Source organism: Pseudophryne corroboree, chromosome 11 (assembly GCF_028390025.1).
Source record: "Pseudophryne corroboree isolate aPseCor3 chromosome 11, aPseCor3.hap2, whole genome shotgun sequence".
NCBI classification, from domain to species: Eukaryota; Metazoa; Chordata; class Amphibia; order Anura; family Myobatrachidae; genus Pseudophryne; species Pseudophryne corroboree.
In genome coordinates, this window is record NC_086454.1 from 26,720,030 (window position 1) to 26,740,038 (window position 20,009).

Here is a 20,009-nt window from a genome sequence, read left to right on the forward strand (position 1 = left end):
CAGCATGACGCTGGGGCCTTACAAGCGGACTCAGACACGGTGGGGGCCCGTCTCAAGAATTTCAGCGCGCAGTGGGCTCACTCGCAAGTGGACCCCTGGATCCTGCAGGTAGTATCTCAGGGGTACAAATTGGAATTCGAGACGTCTCCCCCTCGCCGGTTCCTGAAGTCTGCTTTACCAACGTCTCCCTCCGACAGGGAGGCGGTATTGGAAGCCATTCACAAGCTGTATTCCCAGCAGGTGATAATCAAGGTACCCCTCCTACAACAGGGAAAGGGGTATTATTCCACGCTGTTTGTGGTACCGAAGCCGGACGGCTCGGTGAGACCTATTTTAAATCTGAAATCCTTGAACACTTACATACAAAGGTTCAAATTCAAGATGGAGTCACTCAGAGCAGTGATAGCGAACCTGGAAGAAGGGGACTATATGGTGTCTCTGGACATCAAGGATGCTTACCTCCATGTCCCAATTTGCCCTTCTCACCAAGGGTACCTCAGGTTTGTGGTACAGAACTGTCATTATCAGTTTCAGACGCTGCCGTTTGGATTGTCCACGGCACCCCGGGTCTTTACCAAGGTAATGGCCGAAATGATGATTCTTCTTCGAAGAAAAGGCGTCTTAATTATCCCTTACTTGGACGATCTCCTGATAAGGGCAAGGTCCAGGGAACAGTTAGAGGTCGGAGTAGCACTATCTCAAGTAGTACTACGACAGCACGGGTGGATTCTAAATATTCCAAAATCGCAGCTGATTCCGACGACACGTCTGCTGTTCCTAGGGATGATTCTGGACACAGTCCAGAAAAAGGTGTTTCTCCCGGAGGAGAAAGCCAGGGAGTTATCCGAGCTAGTCAGGAACCTCCTAAAACCAGGCCAAGTGTCAGTGCATCAATGCACAAGGGTCCTGGGAAAAATGGTGGCTTCTTACGAAGCGATTCCATTCGGCAGATTCCATGCAAGAACTTTTCAGTGGGATCTGCTGGACAAATGGTCCGGATCGCATCTTCAGATGCATCAGCGGATAACCCTGTCTCCAAGGACAAGGGTGTCTCTCCTGTGGTGGTTGCAGAGTGTTAATCTTCTAGAGGGCCGCAGATTCGGCATTCAGGACTGGGTCCTGGTGACCACGGATGCCAGCCTGAGAGGCTGGGGAGCAGTCACACAGGGAAGAAATTTCCAGGGCTTGTGGTCAAGCATGGAAACGTCATTTCACATAAATATCCTGGAACTAAGGGCCATTTACAATGCCCTAAGTCAAGCAAGGCCTCTGCTTCAGGGTCAGTCGGTGTTGATCCAGTCGGACAACATCACGGCAGTCGCCCACGTAAACAGACAGGGCGGCACAAGAAGCAGGAGGGCAATGACGGAAGTTGCAAGGATTCTTCGCTGGGCGGAAAATCATGTGATAGCACTGCCAGCAGTGTTCATTCTGGGAGTGGACAACTGGGAAGCAGACTTCCTCAGCAGACACGACCTCCACCCGGGGGAGTGGGGACTTCACCCAGAAGTCTTCCACATGATTGTGAACCGTTGGGAAAAACCAAAGGTGGACATGATGGCGTCCCGCCTCAACAAAAAACTAGACAGATATTGCGCCAGGTCAAGGGACCCTCAGGCAATAGCTGTGGACGCTCTGGTAACACCGTGGGTGTACCAGTCAGTGTATGTGTTCCCTCCTCTGCCTCTCATACCCAAGGTACTGAGAATCATAAGAAGGAGAGGAGTAAGAACTATACTCGTGGCTCCGGATTGGCCAAGAAGGACTTGGTACCCGGAACTTCAAGAGATGCTCACGGAGGACCCGTGGCCTCTACCTCTAAGAAAGGACCTGCTCCAGCAGGGACCCTGTCTGTTCCAAGACTTACCGCGGCTGCGTTTGACGGCATGGCGGTTGAACGCCGGATCCTGAAGGAAAAAGGCATTCCGGATGAAGTCATCCCTACCCTGATCAAAGCCAGGAAGGATGTAACTGTGCAACATTATCACCGTATTTGGCGTAAATATGTTGCGTGGTGTGAGGCCAGGAAGGCCCCTACAGAGGAATTTCAACTGGGTCGTTTCCTGCATTTCCTGCAAACAGGACTGTCTATGGGCCTAAAATTAGGGTCCATTAAGGTTCAAATTTCGGCCCTGTCGATTTTCTTCCAGAAAGAACTAGCTTCAGTTCCTGAAGTTCAGACGTTTGTCAAGGGGGTACTGCATATACAGCCTCCTTTTGTGCCTCCAGTGGCACCTTGGGATCTCAATGTAGTTTTGGGGTTCCTAAAATCACATTGGTTTGAACCACTCACCACTGTGGACTTAAAATATCTCACATGGAAAGTGGTAATGCTGTTAGCCCTGGCTTTAGCCAGGCGTGTCTCAGAATTGGCGGCTTTATCCTATAAAAGCCCTTTCCTAATTTTTCATACGGACAGGGCAGAATTGAGGACTCGTCCTCAATTTCTCCCTAAGGTGGTTTCAGCGTTTCACTTAAACCAGCCTATTGTGGTACCTGCGGCTACTAGGGACTTGGAGGATTCCAAGTTGCTGGACGTAGTCAGGGCCCTGAAAATATGTTTCCAGGACGGCTGGAGTCAGAAAATCTGACTCGCTGTTTATCCTGTATGCACCCAACAAGCTGGGTGCTCCTGCTTCTAAGCAGACTATTGCTCGTTGGATTTGTAGTACAATTCAGCTTGCACATTCTGTGGCATGCCTGCCACAGCCAAAATCTGTAAAAGCCCATTCCACAAGGAAAGTGGGCTCATCTTGGGCGGCTGCCCGAGGGGTCTCGGCTTTACAACTTTGCCGAGCAGCTACTTGGTCAGGGGCAAACACGTTTGCTAAATTCTACAAATTTGATACCCTGGCTGAGGAGGACCTGGAGTTCTCTCATTCGGTGCTGCAGAGTCATCCGCACTCTCCCGCCCGTTTGGGAGCTTTGGTATAATCCCCATGGTCCTTTCGGAGTTCCCAGCATCCACTTAGGACGTTAGAGAAAATAAGAATTTACTTACCGATAATTCTATTTCTCGTAGTCCGTAGTGGATGCTGGGCGCCCATCCAAGTGCGGATTGTCTGCAATACTTGTACATAGTTACAAAAATCGGGTTATTATTGTTGTGAGCCATCTTTTCAGAGGCTCCTCTGTTATGCTGTTAACTGGGTTCAGATCACAAGTTGTACGGTGTGATTGGTGTGGCTGGTATGAGTATTACCCGGGATTCAAAATCCTTCCTTATTGTGTACGCTCGTCCGGGCACAGTATCCTAACTGAGGCTTGGAGGAGGGTCATAGGGGGAGGAGCCAGTGCACACCAGGTAGTCCTAAAGCTTTTACTTTTGTGCCCAGTCTCCTGCGGAGCCGCTATTCCCCATGGTCCTTTCGGAGTTCCCAGCATCCACTACGGACTACGAGAAATAGAATTATCGGTAAGTAAATTCTTATTTTTATCTTTTACTAGTTATTTCTAGGCCAGACTATAGTCTGTTCTCACTGTGTATTAGTGGGGGTATAGTGATTTGTTCACACCTTGAGGCAACCTTTTGCCGTGGGTGGAGTTTTCAGAGGGTGGGGGCTGCTATCAATTAACCCTGCATCCATGTCTGCATGGTTATTTAACTAGTATTGATCAAGGCTGCCAGCATTTTAGTTGCTAAGTATATTAGTGCAAAGTAGGATGATATAATCTATGGAGATATTCGGAGATAAACAGGAGAGAAACAGAGGGACAGCAGACTATCTCCCCCATCTCCACAAAAGAACTGCAACCAACAGACTACAGTGAGTTACCCATACCACTACCAGTAATGCCTGCACAGCCTGGATACTGAACAACCTGTCTGATTAAGTAGCAGCCCTACTGCTCTCACACATTGCTCACACTCTCATTTACAAAATCTACAACCACTGTCTAGTGTCTATCCATCTCAGCCTTTCCGTTCCTAACATTGGGGCAGATGTATTAACCTGGAGAAGGCATAAGGAAGTGATAAACCAGTGATCTGTGCAAGGTGATAAAGGCAGCAGCCAATCAGATCCTAACTATTAATTTACATATTGGAGTTGATTGGCTGGTACCTTAATCACCTTGCACATATCACTGGTTTATCACTTCCTTATGCCTTCTCCAGGTTAATACATCTGCCCCAATATTTCTTAAAATACTGTTTGCACTGTCTCTTGCTTACATTACACCCCACATTCTCCTTGTTCATTCTATATTACACCTACACCATTCTATTCCCCTTAACACTACTGTACCAAATTATGGCTCCTCGATCCTGTCACATACCAATCCTCACTGCCAGGTCTCTCCCCCCAAATTCAAAATCACCCACAAACACTCAGAACCCAGCCAACCTTATCCCTATCTCCCCTGTCCCCTCCCTTCCTTTCTCCTGTGCACTCTGGAATGCTAGATCAATCTGCAACAAGCTGCCAACTATCCATGACCTCTTCATCTCCCACTCTTTTCACCTTCTCGCCATCACTGAAACCTGGCTCTCCTCCTCTGACACCACCTCCCCTGCTGCCCTCTCCTACGGAGGCCTCTCCTTCACCCATACAGTCAGAACTGATGGTCGCCAGGGTGGAGGCGTGGGCGTCCTTCTCTCCCCTAACTGCACCTTTCGTGTCATCCCACCTGAGCCCTCTCTCACCTTCTCCACCTTTGAGGTCCACACTATCCGCCTCTTCTACCCCATTCACCTCCTTGTGGCAGTGATCTACCGCCCCCCTGGCCACTGTTCACCTTTCCTTGACAACTTTGCTGCCTGGCTTCCCCACTTTCTCTCCTCTGACCTCCCCTCTGTCATCCTCGGAGACTTTAACATCCCTATTGACATCACTAATGCCGCTTCCACTAATCTTCTCGCCCTTTCCACCTCCTTTTGGACTTTCTCAATGGACCTCCACCGCTACTCACAATCTCGGCCACTCCCTCGACCTTGTCTTCACCCACCGATGTGATCTCTCTGATTTCTCAAACTCTCCCTTCCCTCTCTCTGACCACCATCTGCTTTCTTTCACCCTCTCATCCTCCCTCCTCCTCTCCACGCCCAGACCCACCACCACCAGACGCAATCTTGGGTCTCTCAACCCCACTTTCATGTCCTCCCTCGAGACTTTCCTCTCTCCTCTTTCCACTATGACTTGTCCCAACCAGGCAGCCACCTTCTATAACTCTTCCCTAACCACTGCTCTCGACTCTGTGGCCCCCCTCTCCTCTGTCCCCCTCCGCCGCTCCAAACCCCAACCCTGGCACACCAAACTAACACGTTTCTTACAAAAATGCTCACGCTCCGCTGAACGCTCCTGGAGGAGATCTCACTCTCTGGCGGACTTCCTCCATTTCAAGTTTATTCTCTCCTCCTACAGCTCTGCTCTTTCCCTCGCCAAGCAATCCTTTTTCCAAGCACTCATCTCTTCTCAGTCCTCCTGTCCACGCCGTCTCTTTGAAACTTTCAACACTCTCCTTCGCCCCCCTCCTCCTCCCCTCCCATCCTCCCTCACTGCCACTGACTTTGCCTCCTTCTTCATCTCCAAAATTGAGGATATTCGACACGACATCTCCCGCCGTCACCCCTCTGCTACCCCCCTGCCCCCTCTATCCCTCCCCTCCATCTATCCCACCCTGTCCTCCTTCCATCCGACTTCAGAAAAGGAAGTCCACTCCCTCATCTTATCCTCCCCCCCCCCCCCCCCCCCCCCACCACCACCACCTGCCCCCTGGACCCTCTCCCCTCCCGTCTACTCCGCTCCCTCTCCCCCACTGCCTGCTCCCACCTTGCTCACCTCTTTAACCTGTCCCTCTCCACCGGCATCTTCCCCTCACCATTCAAACATGCTCTGGTCTCACCTATTCTCAAAAAACCCAACCTCGACCCCTCATCACCCACTAACTACCCGCCCCATCTCTCTTCTCCCTTTCGCCTCCAAATTACTTGAACGACTAGTCTACAGCCGCCTCACAAGCTACCTCTCTGACAACTCCATCCTCGATCCACTACAATCTGGTTTTCGCCCACTCAACTGAGACTGCCCTGGTGAAAGTCACCAATGACCTGCTTTCGGCCAAATCCAGGGGCCACTTCTCTCTGCTCATCCTTCTGGACCTCTCTGCTGCCTTTGACACCGTAGATCATCGTCTCCTCCTCGGCACACTCCAAAACGCTGGCCTCTATAGCACTGTCCTTGACTGGTTTTCTTCTTACCTCACTAACCGCTCCTTCTCTGTGTCTGCCTCAAGCACCACCTCACACCCTTCCATCCTTCCTGTTGGTGTCCCTCAGGGTTCTGTCCTTGGACCCCTTCTGTTCTCCCTGTATACCTCTTCCCTGGGTGCGCTCATTAACTCATTTGGCCTTCAATACCACCTCTATGCTGATGACACACAACTCTACCTCTCATCTCCTGATCTGTCCCCCTCTGTCCTCTCTCAGGTTTCCAGCTGCCTCTCTGCAATCTCCTCCTGGATGTCTGAACGCTCTCTAAAGCTCAACATGGACAAAACGGAACTCATCATCTTCCCCCCATCCAGAGCAACACCCCCGACCAATATCTCCATCATTGTTGACAACACCACCATCTCCCCCGTTCCCCAACTCCGCTGCCTGGGCGTCACTCTTGACTCCTCCCTCTCCTTTGCACCCCACATCCAAGCTCTGGCACAATCCTGTCGTTTCCAGCTACGCAACATTGCTCGTATCAGGCCATATCTCTCCCAGAGTGCAACTAAACTCATCATCCACTCACTGGTCATCTCACGACTTGACTACTGCAATGTCCTCCTCACTGGCCTCGCTTGCTCCCATCTTGCTCCCCTCCAATCTGTCCTAAACTCCGCAGCTAGGCTTATCTTCCTCTCCCGCCGCACCTCATCTGCCACTCCCCTTCAACAAAATCTACACTGGCTCCCATTCCCCTACAGAATCCTCTTCAAACTCCTCACCCTCACATACAAGGCCATCTCTAATTCCACTGCTCCCTACATCTCCAACCTCCTTTCCCTTCATACTCCCTCCCGCCCCCTACGGTCGACTAATGACCGTCGCCTCTCCACCGCCCTGGTCACTGCTTCCCATGCACGAGTTCAGGATTTTGCCCGTGCTGCACCCCTTCAGTGGAACGCACTCCCCCGCTTCATTAGACTCTCCCCAACCTTGCAAAGCTTCAAACGGGCACTAAAAACCCACCTATTCATCAAAGCGTACCCTTCTAATGGATAACCCAGAGCTGAAGCCGCGCCTCCACCCCCTGCCTCATGCCGTGAACATCTCAGCTTTGCTTGCATACTGCCATCAGGCTACCTCCCACTTGCCTGCACCTCTTGTCATCTGTCTGTCGCCCCTCCCCAATAGATTGTTAGCTCTTCAGAGCAGGGCCCTCTTTCCTCTTGTTATCTAAGCCCTCGTCTCAACACATTTCACTCACAGCTCTCCCCTACTCAACGACCATCTTTATCCTGCTAGTAAAGGCTCATCTCCATCTATGACCACCAGCCTCTAGTAGTACGAGGATCACTCCCTCAATACTTACATCTTAGCTGTACTATGTCTTGAGAATGTGTGGTGCTCTGTTACCTGTACTCTATTTCTGTTATTTATTTACTGTAATGCAATGTTTTGTCCCCTGTACTGTCCTTTGTACGGCGCTGCGAAACACATGTGGCGCCTTATAAATAAAATGTAATAATAATATAGACGACTTAGAGAAGGTTTGTGCATGGGGTACTGTATTTGTAAAAGGAATATGTAAAGTTATGGTGGCAGACCTCATGTAATACGGATTGTTTACAGAAGGAAAGGGCGTTACCTTGGAGGTGATTTAATTAATATTACAGATGAGCAGGTTTGGTTTTACTCTGATTTACCCGAATCTCCTTATTGGCTCACGGACGTCAAGTGTTTTGGTTAGCCGATAAGAAAAATCCAGAAAAAAAGAACTTGCGATAATTCTGGCGTAAAGAATCGAGTAAATCCGACCCAGCTCATCTCTAATGTGAATATATTGTAGAGCCATACCATACAAAGAGCTGCATGAACTCAGGTGTTATCCCCACGTCAGGACAAGCGACTGGAGGGATTTCTCGTTGTCTGGGTAATACCTGCTGAGGGTGGTGATAATGGCAGGTGGATATTATTGCGCTTTCTTCAGGGTCAGCACCTCCAGAATGTACAGAAGTCTCTGAACATGGTGCAATATTATGCATCCTCCCGAACTATAATTCTGTAAGTTAGAAAATGTCTATATATTCTGTCTGATCTCCACTTCTTTCAATCATCTTACAGAGGATGATGCCTTCTGGGTATCTAATCCCCGTACAGCTGGCACCGGTGGGCAACGAATCTCCTAAAAATCCCACGTCGTCCCCTCCAGAACCACAAATGTTCACTTCTCCCATGGCAGGTATGACGCTTACAGCTGGATGTATGTGACTCGCCGGGATTCACAAGCGTGAGACTGGGAGAGTAGCAACTAGCGGCGCTCTTGTATGTTCTATTTGTGGCACACTAAATAGCATCCATTTATTTTATTAGAGTATGTGGAGCCTTCCTGAGCCCAGATCTATAATGCTGCCATCTAGAGGAGCATCCAGATCTTTGTCTAATTCAGAGGTCCCCAAAACGTTTTTTGAATCACGGCGCACTATAGAGTAGTAGCAGTCTATTTTTCAAGGCACCCCTCGGCCAAATGTTAGGGCCTAATTATGTGATTGTGGACCGAGCTGCAATTCTGTCGCATTTTATGATTTGGCAGCTACCAACACTAGATTGACCATAAATAATTTGATTTGGTCCTGGACCACCAACCTGTAGCACACCTTTAAGTGCCCCTTGGCACCAAGTTTGGGAACCCTTTGTCTTATTCTTTAATATGTAACCTATTCTAATTTCCCTTCCAGGAGTCATACCGCTGAAGTTCATGTTTTCCCCAGTGCTAAGCCATGCCGGGCAGCCGGTGACTTCGCCCAACCTTTCCTGCACCAGTCCTGGAATATTCAACTTCACTCTGCAGAACAAAGACCTGATATCGCCACCTTGTGGCAGCTCCCAGTCACTTACCATATCCCCCAGAAATGGAAGATCACCGGAGGAGCTGTCGGCAGCTCAAATGTTAAACTTCAAACACATGTCCCCCATCCCCTATATCCCGCTATATACTCTGCAGCAGGTATGTATCTCGTTATTATGGTGTATAACACAGGGGCAGCTTTATACAAAGATCACAGTAATTGGTCATTAAGTCTGAGACAGTTGATGGGAGGTAAAGTATTTGGGAGTTGAATCGTTTATTGTAGTTGATATATGAAACCTATATTATTATTGTAATATATCTTCATAGAAATGTTTTTTCTCTATCGTCCTAAGTGGATGCTGGGGTTCCTGAAAGGACCATGGGGAATAGCGGCTCCGCAGGAGACAGGGCACAAAAAAGTAAAGCTTTTACCAGATCAGGTGGTGTGCACTGGCTCCTCCCCCTATGACCCTCCTCCAGACTCCAGTTAGATTTTGTGCCCGAACGAGAAGGGTGCAATCTAGGTGGCTCTCCTAAAGAGCTGCTTAGAGAAAGTTTAGCTTAGGTTTTTTACTTTACAGTGAGTCCTGCTGGCAACAGGATCACTGCAACGAGGGACTTAGGGGAGAAGTAGTGAACTCACCTGCGTGCAGAGTGGATTTGCTGCTTGGCTACTGGACACTAGCTCCAGAGGGACGATCACAGGTACAGCCTGGATGGTCACCGGAGCCGCGCCGCCGGCCCCCTTGCAGACGCTGAAGAGAGAAGAGGTCCAAAATCGGCGGCTGAAGACTCCTGAGTCTTCATAAAGGTAGCGCACAGCACTGCAGCTGTGCGCCATTTTCCTCTCAGCACACTTCACACAACAGTCACTGAGGGTGCAGAGCGCTGGGGGGGGCGCTCTGAGAGGCAAATAAAAACCTTATTAGAGGCAAAAAATACCTCACATATAGCCCACAGAGGCTATATGGAGATATTTAACCCCTGCCTAACTTCAAAAATAGCGGGAGACGAGCCCGCCGAAAAAGGGGCGGGGCCTATCTCCTCAGCACACAGCGCCATTTTCTCTCACAGAAAAGCTGGAGAGAAGGCTCCCAGGCTCTCCCCTGCACTGCACTACAGAAACAGGGTTAAAACAGAGAGGGGGGGCACTGATTTTGGCGATATTGTATATATATAAAAGATGCTATAAGGGAGAAACACTTATATAAGGTTGTCCCTATATAATTATAGCGTTTTTGGTGTGTGCTGGCAGACTCTCCCTCTGTCTCCCCAAAGGGCTAGTGGGTCCTGTCCTCTGTCAGAGCATTCCCGGTGTGTGTGCTGTGTGTCGGTACGTGTGTGTCGACATGTATGAGGACGATGTTGGTGAGGAGGCGGAGAAATTGCCTGTAATGGTGATGTCACTCTCTAGGGAGTCGACACCGGAATGGATGGCTTATTTAGAGAATTACGTGAGAATGTCAACACGCTGCAAGGTCGGTTGACGACATGAGACGGCCGACAATCTATTAGGACCGGTCCAGGCGTCTCAGAAACACCGTCAGGGGTTTTAAAAACGCCCATTTACCTCAGTCGGTCGACACAGACACGGACACTGAATACAGTGTCGACGGTGAATAAACAAACGTATTTCTCATTAGGGCCACACGTTAAGGGCAATGAAGGAGGTGTTACGTGTTTCTGATACTACAAGTACCACAAGAAAGGGTATTATGTGGGAGTGAAAAAACTACCTGTAGTTTTTCCTGAATCAGATAAAATAAAATGAAGTGTGTGAGGATGCGTAGGGTTACCCCGATAGCAAATATTGGCGTTATACCCTTTCCCGCCAGAAATTAGGGTACGTTGGGAAACACCCCTTAGGGTGATAAGGCGCTCACACGCTTATCAAGTGGCGTTACCGTCTCCAGATACGGCCGCCCTCAAGGAGCCAGCTGATAGGAAGCTGGAAAAATATCCTAAAAAGTATATACACACATACGGTGGTTATACTGCGACCAGCGATCGCCATCAGCCTGGAGATGCAGTGCTGGGTTGGCTTGGTCGGATTCCCTGACTGAAAATATTTTATTCATGTAGAGCATTTAATAGGATGCATTCTATATATATGTATGTGAGATGCACAGAGGGATATTTGCTCTCTGGCATCAAGATAAGTGCGTTGTCCATATCTCCCAGAAGATGTCAGGGACACGACAGTGGTCAGGTGATACAGATCCCATACGGCAGATGGAAGTATTGCTGTATAAAGGGAAGGAGTTATTTGGGGGTCGGTCCATCGGACCTGGGGACCACAGCAACAGCTGGGAAATCCAACCTTTTTTACCCCAAGTTACATCTCAGCTAAAAAAGACACCGTCTTTTCAGCCTCAATCTTTCCTTTCCCATGAGGGCATGCAGGCAAAAGGCCAGTCATATCTGCCCAGACATAGAGGTAAGGGAAGTAGACTGCAGCAGGCAGCCCTTTCCCAGGAAAAGAAGCCCTCCACCGCGTCTGCCAAGTCCTCAGCATGACGCTGGGGCCGTGCAAGCGGACTCAAGGTGGGGGGGTAGTCTCAAGAGTCTCAGGGCGCAGTGGGATCACTCGCAAGTTGACCCCTAGATCGTACGAGTATTATCCCAGGGGTAAAGATTGGAGAGTCGAGACATCTTCTCCTCGCAGGTTCCTGAAGTCTGCTTTACCAACGGCTCCCTCCGACAGGGAGGCAGCATTGGAAACAATTCACAAGCTGTATATCCAGCAGGTGATAATCAAAGTACCCCTCCTACGACAAGGAAAAGGGTATTATTTTTCCACACTATATTGTGGTACTGAAGCCAGACGGCTTGGTGACACATAGTCTAAATCTAAAATGTTTTGAACACTTACATAAAAGGTTCAAATCGAGATAAAGTCACTCAGAGCAGTGATAGCGAACCGGAAAAAAGGGGACTATATGGTGTCCCTGGACATCAAGGATTACCTCCATGTCCAAATTTTGTCCTTCTCATCAAGGGTACCTCTGGTTCGTGGTACAGAACTGTCAATATCAGTTTCAGACGATGCCGTTTGAATTATCCACGGCACCCCGGGCCTTTTTACCAAGGTAATGGCCGAAAAGATGTTTCTTCAAAGAAAAAAGGCATCTAAATTATCCCTTACTTGCACGACCTAAAAAGGGCAAGTTCCAGAGAACAGTTGGAGGTCGGAAGAGCACTATCTAAAGTAGTTCTTCGACGGCACGACTGGATTCTAAATATTCCAAGAATCGCAGCTGTTTTCCGACGATACGTCTGCTGTTCCTAGGGATGATTCTGGACACGGTTCAGAAAAAGGTTTTTCTTCCCGAGGAAAAAGCCAAGGAGTTATCCGACCTGTCAGGAACCTCCTAAAACCAGGAAAGGTGTCTGTACATCAATGCACAAGAGTCCTGGGAAAAATGGTGGCTTTTTACGAAGCAATTCCATTCGACAGATTCCATGCAAGAATTTTCCAAAGGGATCTGTTGGACAAATGGTCAGGGTCGCATCCTCAGATGCACCTGCGAATAACCCTGTCGCCAAGGACAAGGGTATATCTTCTGTGGTGGTTGCAAAAGGCTCATCTATTGGAGGGCCGCAGATTCGGCATACAGGATTTGATCCTGGTGACCACGGACGCCAGCCTGAGAGGCTGGGGAGCAGTCACACAAGGAAGAAACTTCCAGGGGGTATGGACGAACCTGGAAAAGTCTCTTCACATAAACATTCTGGTACTAAGAGCAATCTAAAATGCTCTAAGCCAGGCGGAACCACTCCTGCAAGGAAAACCGGTGTTGATTCAGTCGGACAACATCACGGCGGTCGCCCATGTAAACAGACAGGGCGGCACAAGAAGCAGGAGTGCAATGGCAGAAGCTGCCAAGATTCTTCGCTGGGCGGAGAATCACGTAATAGCACTGTCAGCAGTGTTCTTCCCGGGCGTGGACAACTGGGAAGCAGACTTCCTCAGCAGACACGATATTCACCCGGGAGAGTGGGGTCTTCATCCAGAAGTCTTCCACATGCTAATAAACTGTTGGGAAAGACCAATGGTAGACATGATGGCGTCTCGCCTCAACAAGAAACTGGACAAGTATTGCGCCAGGTCAAGAGATCCACAGGCAATAGCTGTGGACGCATTGGTAACACCTTGGGTGTACAAATCAGTATATGTGTTTCCTCCTCTGCCTCTCATACCAAAGGTATTGAAGATTATACGGTGAAGAGGAGTAAGAACAATACTAGTGGCTCCGGATTGGCCAAGAAGGACTTGGTACCCGGAACTTCAAGAGTTGGTCACGGACGACCCGTGCCCTCTACTTCTGAGAAGGGACCTGCTACAACAGGGTCCCTGTCTCTTTCAAGACTTACCGCGGCTGCGTTTGACGGCATGGCGGTTGAACGCCAGATCCTAAAAGGGAAAGGCATTCCAGAAGAAGTCATTCCTACCTTGATTAAGGCAAGGAAGGAAGTCACCGCGAAACATTATCACCGCATTTGGCGAAAATATGTCGCGTGGTGCGAGGATCGGAGTGTTCCGACGGAGGAATTTCAACTGGGTCGTTTCCTACATTTCCTACAATCAGGATTGTCTATGGGTCTCAAATTGAGATCTATTAAGGTTCAAATTTCGGCCCTGTCAATATTCTTCCAAAAAGAATTGGCCTCAGTTCCTGAGGTACAGACTTTTGTTAAAGGAGTACTGCATATACAGCCTCCTGTGTTGCCTCCGGTGGCACCGTGGGATCTAAATGTAGTTTTAGATTTCCTCAAATCCCATTGGTTTGAACCATTGAAAAAGGTGGATTTTAAATATCTCACATGGAAAGTGACTATGTTACTGGCCCTGGCTTCCGCCAGGAGAGTATCTGAATTGGCGGCTTTATCTTATAAAAGCCCTTATCTAATCTTCCATTCGGATAGGGCAGAACTGAGGACTCGTCCGCATTTTCTCCCTAAGGTGGTATCAGCGTTTCACCTGAACCAACCTATTGTGGTGCCTGCGGCCACTGGCGACTTGGAGGACTCCAAGTTGTTGGACGTTGTCAGAGCCTTAAAAATATACATTTCAAGGACGGCTGAAGTCAGAAAATCTGACTCGCTGTTGATACTATATGCACCCAACAAGTTGGGTGCCCCTGCTTCTAAGCAGACGATTGCTCGTTGGATTTGTAACACAATTCAACTTGCTCATTCTGTGGCAGGCCTGCCACAGCCTAAATCTGTTAAGGCCCATTCCACAAGGAAGGTGGGCTCATCTTGGGCGGCTGCCCGAGGGGTCTCGGCATTACAATTCTGCCGAGCAGCTACGTGGTCGGGGGAAAACACGTTTGTAAAATTCTACAAATTTGATACCCTGGCAAAAGAGGACTTGGAATTCTCTCATTCGGTGCTGCAGAGTCATCCGCACTCTCCCGCCCGTTTGGGAGCTTTGGTATAATCCCCATGGTCCTTTCAGGAACCCCAGCATCCACTTAGGACGATAGAGAAAATAAGAATTTACTTACCGATAATTCTATTTCTCGGAGTCCGTAGTGGATGCTGGGCGCCCATCCCAAGTGCGGATTATCTGCAATACTGTACATAGTTATTGTTAACAAATTCGGGTTATATTGTTAAGGAGCCATCTTTAAGAGGCTCTTTCTGTTATCATACTGTTAACTGGGTTTAGATCACAAGTTGTACGGTGTGATTGGTGTGGCTGGTATGAGTCTTACCCGGGATTCAAATTGCCTCCCTTATTGTGTACGCTCGTCCGGGCACAGTACCTAACTGGAGTCTGGAGGAGGGTCATAGGGGGAGGAGCCAGTGCACACCACCTGATCTGGTAAAAGCTTTACTTTTTTGTGCCCTGTCTCCTGCGGAGCCGCTATTCCCCATGGTCCTTTCAGGAACCCCAGCATCCACTACGGACTCCGAGAAATAGAATTATCGGTAAGTAAATTCTTATTTTTATACACACACACACTGGAAGCCGGATACACGGTGCTTTCAGAAGACCAAAAATCACACTCCCAAACACACATACACACACACATACATACACACGTGTGTGTGTGTATGTGTGTGATTTTTGGTCTTCCAAACGCACCGTGTATCCGGCTCCCAGCAATCTCATTGCGTTTGTTACAAGGTGCGTTTGTGAGATCTGATAACGTTTATCTCTCGACTCATCCACTTTTCTCTTGCGCTCACAGCCTGGTGTTCCACTAACCCCGAAAGGATCGCAGCCACACAAAGACAATTTCTTCCACACCCCAGGGGGTCTGACCTCCTCGCCAGTGGGTTCTGCTGCTACTGATGGAGGAACTCAAGGACCAATACTCATATCGCAGAGGAAGCTGGACGTGGGCAGCGAGGATTAGCTACGGTTCTGCTTCCTTTTTCCTGCAATCCTCAGCCATGACCACCGTCTTCTCACCTAACAGGAGAACCTGAGCAGCAGAATTACAAACCAGCGCGGACGTAGACGGGTAGCCACCGTGGGCGTGCCCCCTCGGAGCAACATGGCGTACACATTAATTACACTAGAAGGGTCCTTGTATCTTATTTATTCACTTGCCTCTATGGCGCATATCGATTATACCAATGTTTGGCGTACCCGACAGGGTGACACGAGAGTGCATTGGGAGAGTTAATGCTTTTTAACAAAATGTAACTTGATTCACTAAAGGCAGATATCCTGGATGACATGCTACTGCCCGGATCAGGAAGCTATTATAAGATAGCGTGGACTTTTCAGGATACATGACAAGAGCGACACAATCGGCGTTGTGGCTAGGCTTACTGAGACATTCGTGAAGACTGGAAGTGTAACAGGCCAACCGAAAAATGCTCGTCCAACCACATCGATGATGAATGACAAAAAAGTGTTAATTTTCCCTATGTATAGAATGTCCCCTATGTAACAGACTTTTATACAACCATATATAAACCCTGTGTCATTATCTAGAGCAGGTCTGGCCAACCTGTGGCTCTCCAGCTGCTGTGAAACCACACATCCCAGCATGCTCTGCCACAGTTTTAGCATTTCCTAATAGCAAAAGTGAAGCAGGGCATGCTGGGACTTGCAGTCCCACAACAGCTGGAGAGCCGCAGGTTGGCCAGGTCAGCCATTAACACAGCTGTATGAGATGAGACAGACCCTGTATATACCTGCTGTGCCCCCGGCCCTGAGGTTGTTGCTTGTCGCTTCTTTGGTCTTTGTTTCTGAGTCGGTCTGATGGTATCGGGGTGGCTCATTGTACATACAGTACATTATTGGGAGACGGGTGTAGTGGAGTCTTCAGTAGGTATACATGCACCTACCTGGCATTCAGGAGAATAGGTTTCCTTGCATGTAATCCAGCCCTGGCTACAAGAGGATTTATATTTTAGACGCACAGCCCTTGATGGTTGTGGCTTTTTAAAAAAAAATAAAAATTATTATTAATACAATGTGTGCCGCAGCTGCCCATCAATGTTCCCCTAGTTTATGTCTAGAAGTAAGTAAATATCCCACTTGAGAAAAAAATCAATAGCCTCATAATAACTTTAATGAAATCCTTGAAAATTATTTAAATTACTGTATTGATATTTGTACGTTTTTCTCTGTAGTGTGGCATAAGGCGTGATGCACAAATAATTGGAATTGTATTGCACACAAGTACACCGTGTAGTAAGTATTCGCACATTGTCATATATATGTGCCTTGCGGTATGATTGGTATATGCAATGTGTGTCCTTTTTTATGTACAGCCTGTTTCAAATTTGAAACTGAAATGAATTAATATTTATATAATATTAAAAAAAAAAAAATACCTTGAAATTTGATATTTTTAAATAAATTTCTTTTTATTTTAGTCTGAGTCTTTTGTACACCTGTAGCCCACGGTTACGGAGATGGTGTCTGATCATCCTCGTAGATAGGGAACGGCTTAAAGTGTATTTCTCTAATAGTTCTATTCTTCAATTCTATCTTGAAGTCTAATCTCCGGATTTGTTTTCACCATTACCAGACTGACCCGCATCATAAGTCTCTGTTTAAGTTTCAGATTTAAAAAAAAGTCCGTCCCCCCCCCACATCCTCTGCTTTAGGGGTAGCGGAAGAAGATAACCCCTTTCTGGCTCATGCTTGCACCTCCCATTATCACATTGCTTTAGACCACTGATGCCACGTATCCCAGTATGGTAAGGACAGCCAGAGTGACCTGGTGACATAGGCTGCAGCTGGCAGCGGCCTCTAATTGGCAAGAAACTCTCCCTGTGTATATCGTGGTGCATGCCAGGGGCATCCTTTAGTATTATGACTTGCACCTGCCCCGTAGGTGGGGTAAAAGATATGCCCAGCAGGTGTGTGTGTTTCTGTATTTGCTTAAACACTCCTATACTCTTCCTGTGCCCCTTCTCTCTTCTGGCCGGCCTCACCACGTGCATGGGGCAGGACAGTGTAAGTCTACATAGGTACATACGCATTCGCCAACTTTCTGCGCAGAGATATGTAAGAAATGCTGCACAAACTGCCGTACGCCCCAGTTTGGTGTATACTGGGTTTACACCACTGACCAGATACCCTCACTGTGAATAGGGGACGTGTACACTCTGTGTACTGTGCAGCATTATTGATAAATCTTGTGCTTGCAGGGATGGAAGGTTGGGAATGGGTGCAGACAACTGACACAGGGGACGCTGACGGAGGGGATCTGTTTTAGCTATGTGCTCATTCCCCGTCTATTCATAGCGAGGGGAGATTGCGGCTCCATTCTCTGAAGATAAGGACAACTGACCAGATTTAGCGCGTTACGAAGTATCACACACACTAATAATCTCAGCCCGCTGCTTTATGTGATACTTGATCTTTTCAGCTCTCTCATCTTGTGCTAAGACAGACACAGCCGGAATCAACTGAAATCAATATGAATCTGATCTGTGGCACAGCTGCAGAACGTTCCGTCCACGTTTATATTAACTACAGTGATCAAATGATATTTATACAATCCTCCCACCTACTGCTTGTGGCTACAGCTGATTTACTGCATGGAAGGCGTAAGGGTTTGTGGGTAGCACCTCGCTTACATGTAAAGTCGCTTTGACCACTGGTAAACGCAGTAGTGGTGGCCGTTGAATGGTTCACCTTCAGTAGTGCCATTGGTTATTTACATCGATGGGAAACCTTCAATGGTTTGATCAATCGATGGGCATCATTACTTTAAAACATGGGAATGCTCCAGGCCAATTGGGTAAGGTGGTCGGGCTGAGCGGCGTGCCGTGCAACGGGGAGAAAAAGCACATTACCACAGCTCTGCCGTTGATGGCGGTAAAACATCAACCATACGTGCCAATCAATCAGTGGCCATCCCTAAGACAATTGCCATGTGATTTGTGGGGATGGCAGCAATGGGGTTGGTCTTTTCCGTTGGGTTCCCTCTGGATGGTCCATCTTCTGAGAGCTGAGCTATACCGTACGCCTTAGTTCCTTTTCAATTAACCAATCTGAGGAGGGATGGACATCGAAGATCGATATGTTCAGTTCACCGATCTTTGGAATTCAGACGCAGTGATTTTGGATTAATTTTGTTTTCTCTTACGTCCTAGAGGATGCTGGGGTCCACATTAGTACCATTATTATTATTATCCTTTATTTCTCTATCGTCCTAGTGGATGCTGGGGTTCCTGAAAGGACCATGGGGAATAGCGGCTCCGCAGGAGACAGGGCACAAAAAGTAAAGCTTTAGGATCAGGTGGTGTGCACTGGCTCCTCCCCCTATGACCCTCCTCCAAGCCAGTTAGATTTTGTGCCCGGCCGAGAAGGGTGCAATCTAGGTGGCTCTCCTAAAGAGCTGCTTAGGAAAGTTTAGCTTAGGTTTTTTATTTTACAGTGAGTCCTGCTGGCAACAGGATCACTGCAACGAGGGACTTAGGGGAGAAGAAGTGAACTCACCTGCGTGCAGGATGGATTGGCTTCTTGGCTACTGGACATCAGCTCCAGAGGGACGATCACAGGTACAGCCTGGATGGTCACCGGAGCCTTGCCGCCGGCCCCCTTGCAGATGCTGAAGTAAGAAGAGGTCCAGAATCGGCGGCAGAAGACTCCTCAGTCTTCTAAAGGTAGCGCACAGCACTGCAGCTGTGCGCCATTTTCCTCTCAGCACACTTCACACGGCAGTCACTGAGGGTGCAGGGCGCTGGGAGGGGGGCGCCCTGGGAGGCAAATGAATACCTATTTTGGCTAAAAATACCTCACATATAGCCTCCGGAGGCTATATGGAGATATTTAACCCCTGCCAGAATCCGTTAAGAGCGGGAGACGAGGCCGCCGAAAAAGGGGCGGGGCCTATCTCCTCAGCACACAGCGCCATTTTCCCTCACAGAAAGGCTGGAGGGAAGGCTCCCAGGCTCTCCCCTGCACTGCACTACAGAAACAGGGTTAAAACAGAGAGGGGGGGCACTAATTTGGCGATATGCTTATATATATATTAAGATGCTATAAGGGAAAACACTTATATAAGGTTGTCCCTATATAATTATAGCGTTTTTGGTGTGTGCTGGCAAACTCTCCCTCTGTCTCTCCAAAGGGCTAGTGGGTCCTGTCCTCTATCAGAGCATTCCCTGTGTGTGTGCTGTGTGTCGGTACGTGTGTGTCGACAGGTAGGAGGACGATGTTGGTGAGGAGGCGGAGCAATTGCCTGTAATGGTGATGTCACTCTCTAGGGAGTCGACACCGGAATGGATGGCTTATTTAGGAAATTACGTGATAATGTCAACACGCTGCAAGGTCGGTTGACGACATGAGACGGCCGACAAACAATTAGTACGGTCCAGACGTCTCAAAAACACCGTCAAGGGTTTTAAAACGCCCGTTTACTTTAGTCGGTCGACACAGACAGGGACACTGAATCCAGTGTCGACGGTGAATAAACAAACGTATTCCTTATTAGGGCCACACGTTAAAGGCAATGAAGGAGGTGTTACGTATTTCTGATACTACAAGTACCACAAAAGAGGGTATTATGTGGGATGTGAAAA

General features: G+C 48.4%; 1 protein-coding gene across 3 annotated transcripts in view; it reads left to right on the plus strand.

Annotated features, from left to right (window-relative positions):
• E2F8 (E2F transcription factor 8) overlaps positions 1-16,846 on the plus strand; it is a 119,282-nt gene extending 102,436 nt beyond the window's left edge. For all 3 annotated transcript variants that reach the window (XM_063946389.1, XM_063946390.1, XM_063946391.1), the window contains exons 11-13: positions 8,276-8,393; positions 8,890-9,158; positions 15,203-16,846. In XM_063946389.1, coding sequence (XP_063802459.1) covers positions 8,276-8,393; positions 8,890-9,158; positions 15,203-15,370 — 555 coding nt within the window. In that variant the 3' untranslated portion in view covers positions 15,371-16,846. The remainder of the gene's footprint in view (positions 1-8,275; positions 8,394-8,889; positions 9,159-15,202) is intronic.
• Positions 16,847-20,009: the final 3,163 nt, after the last annotated feature.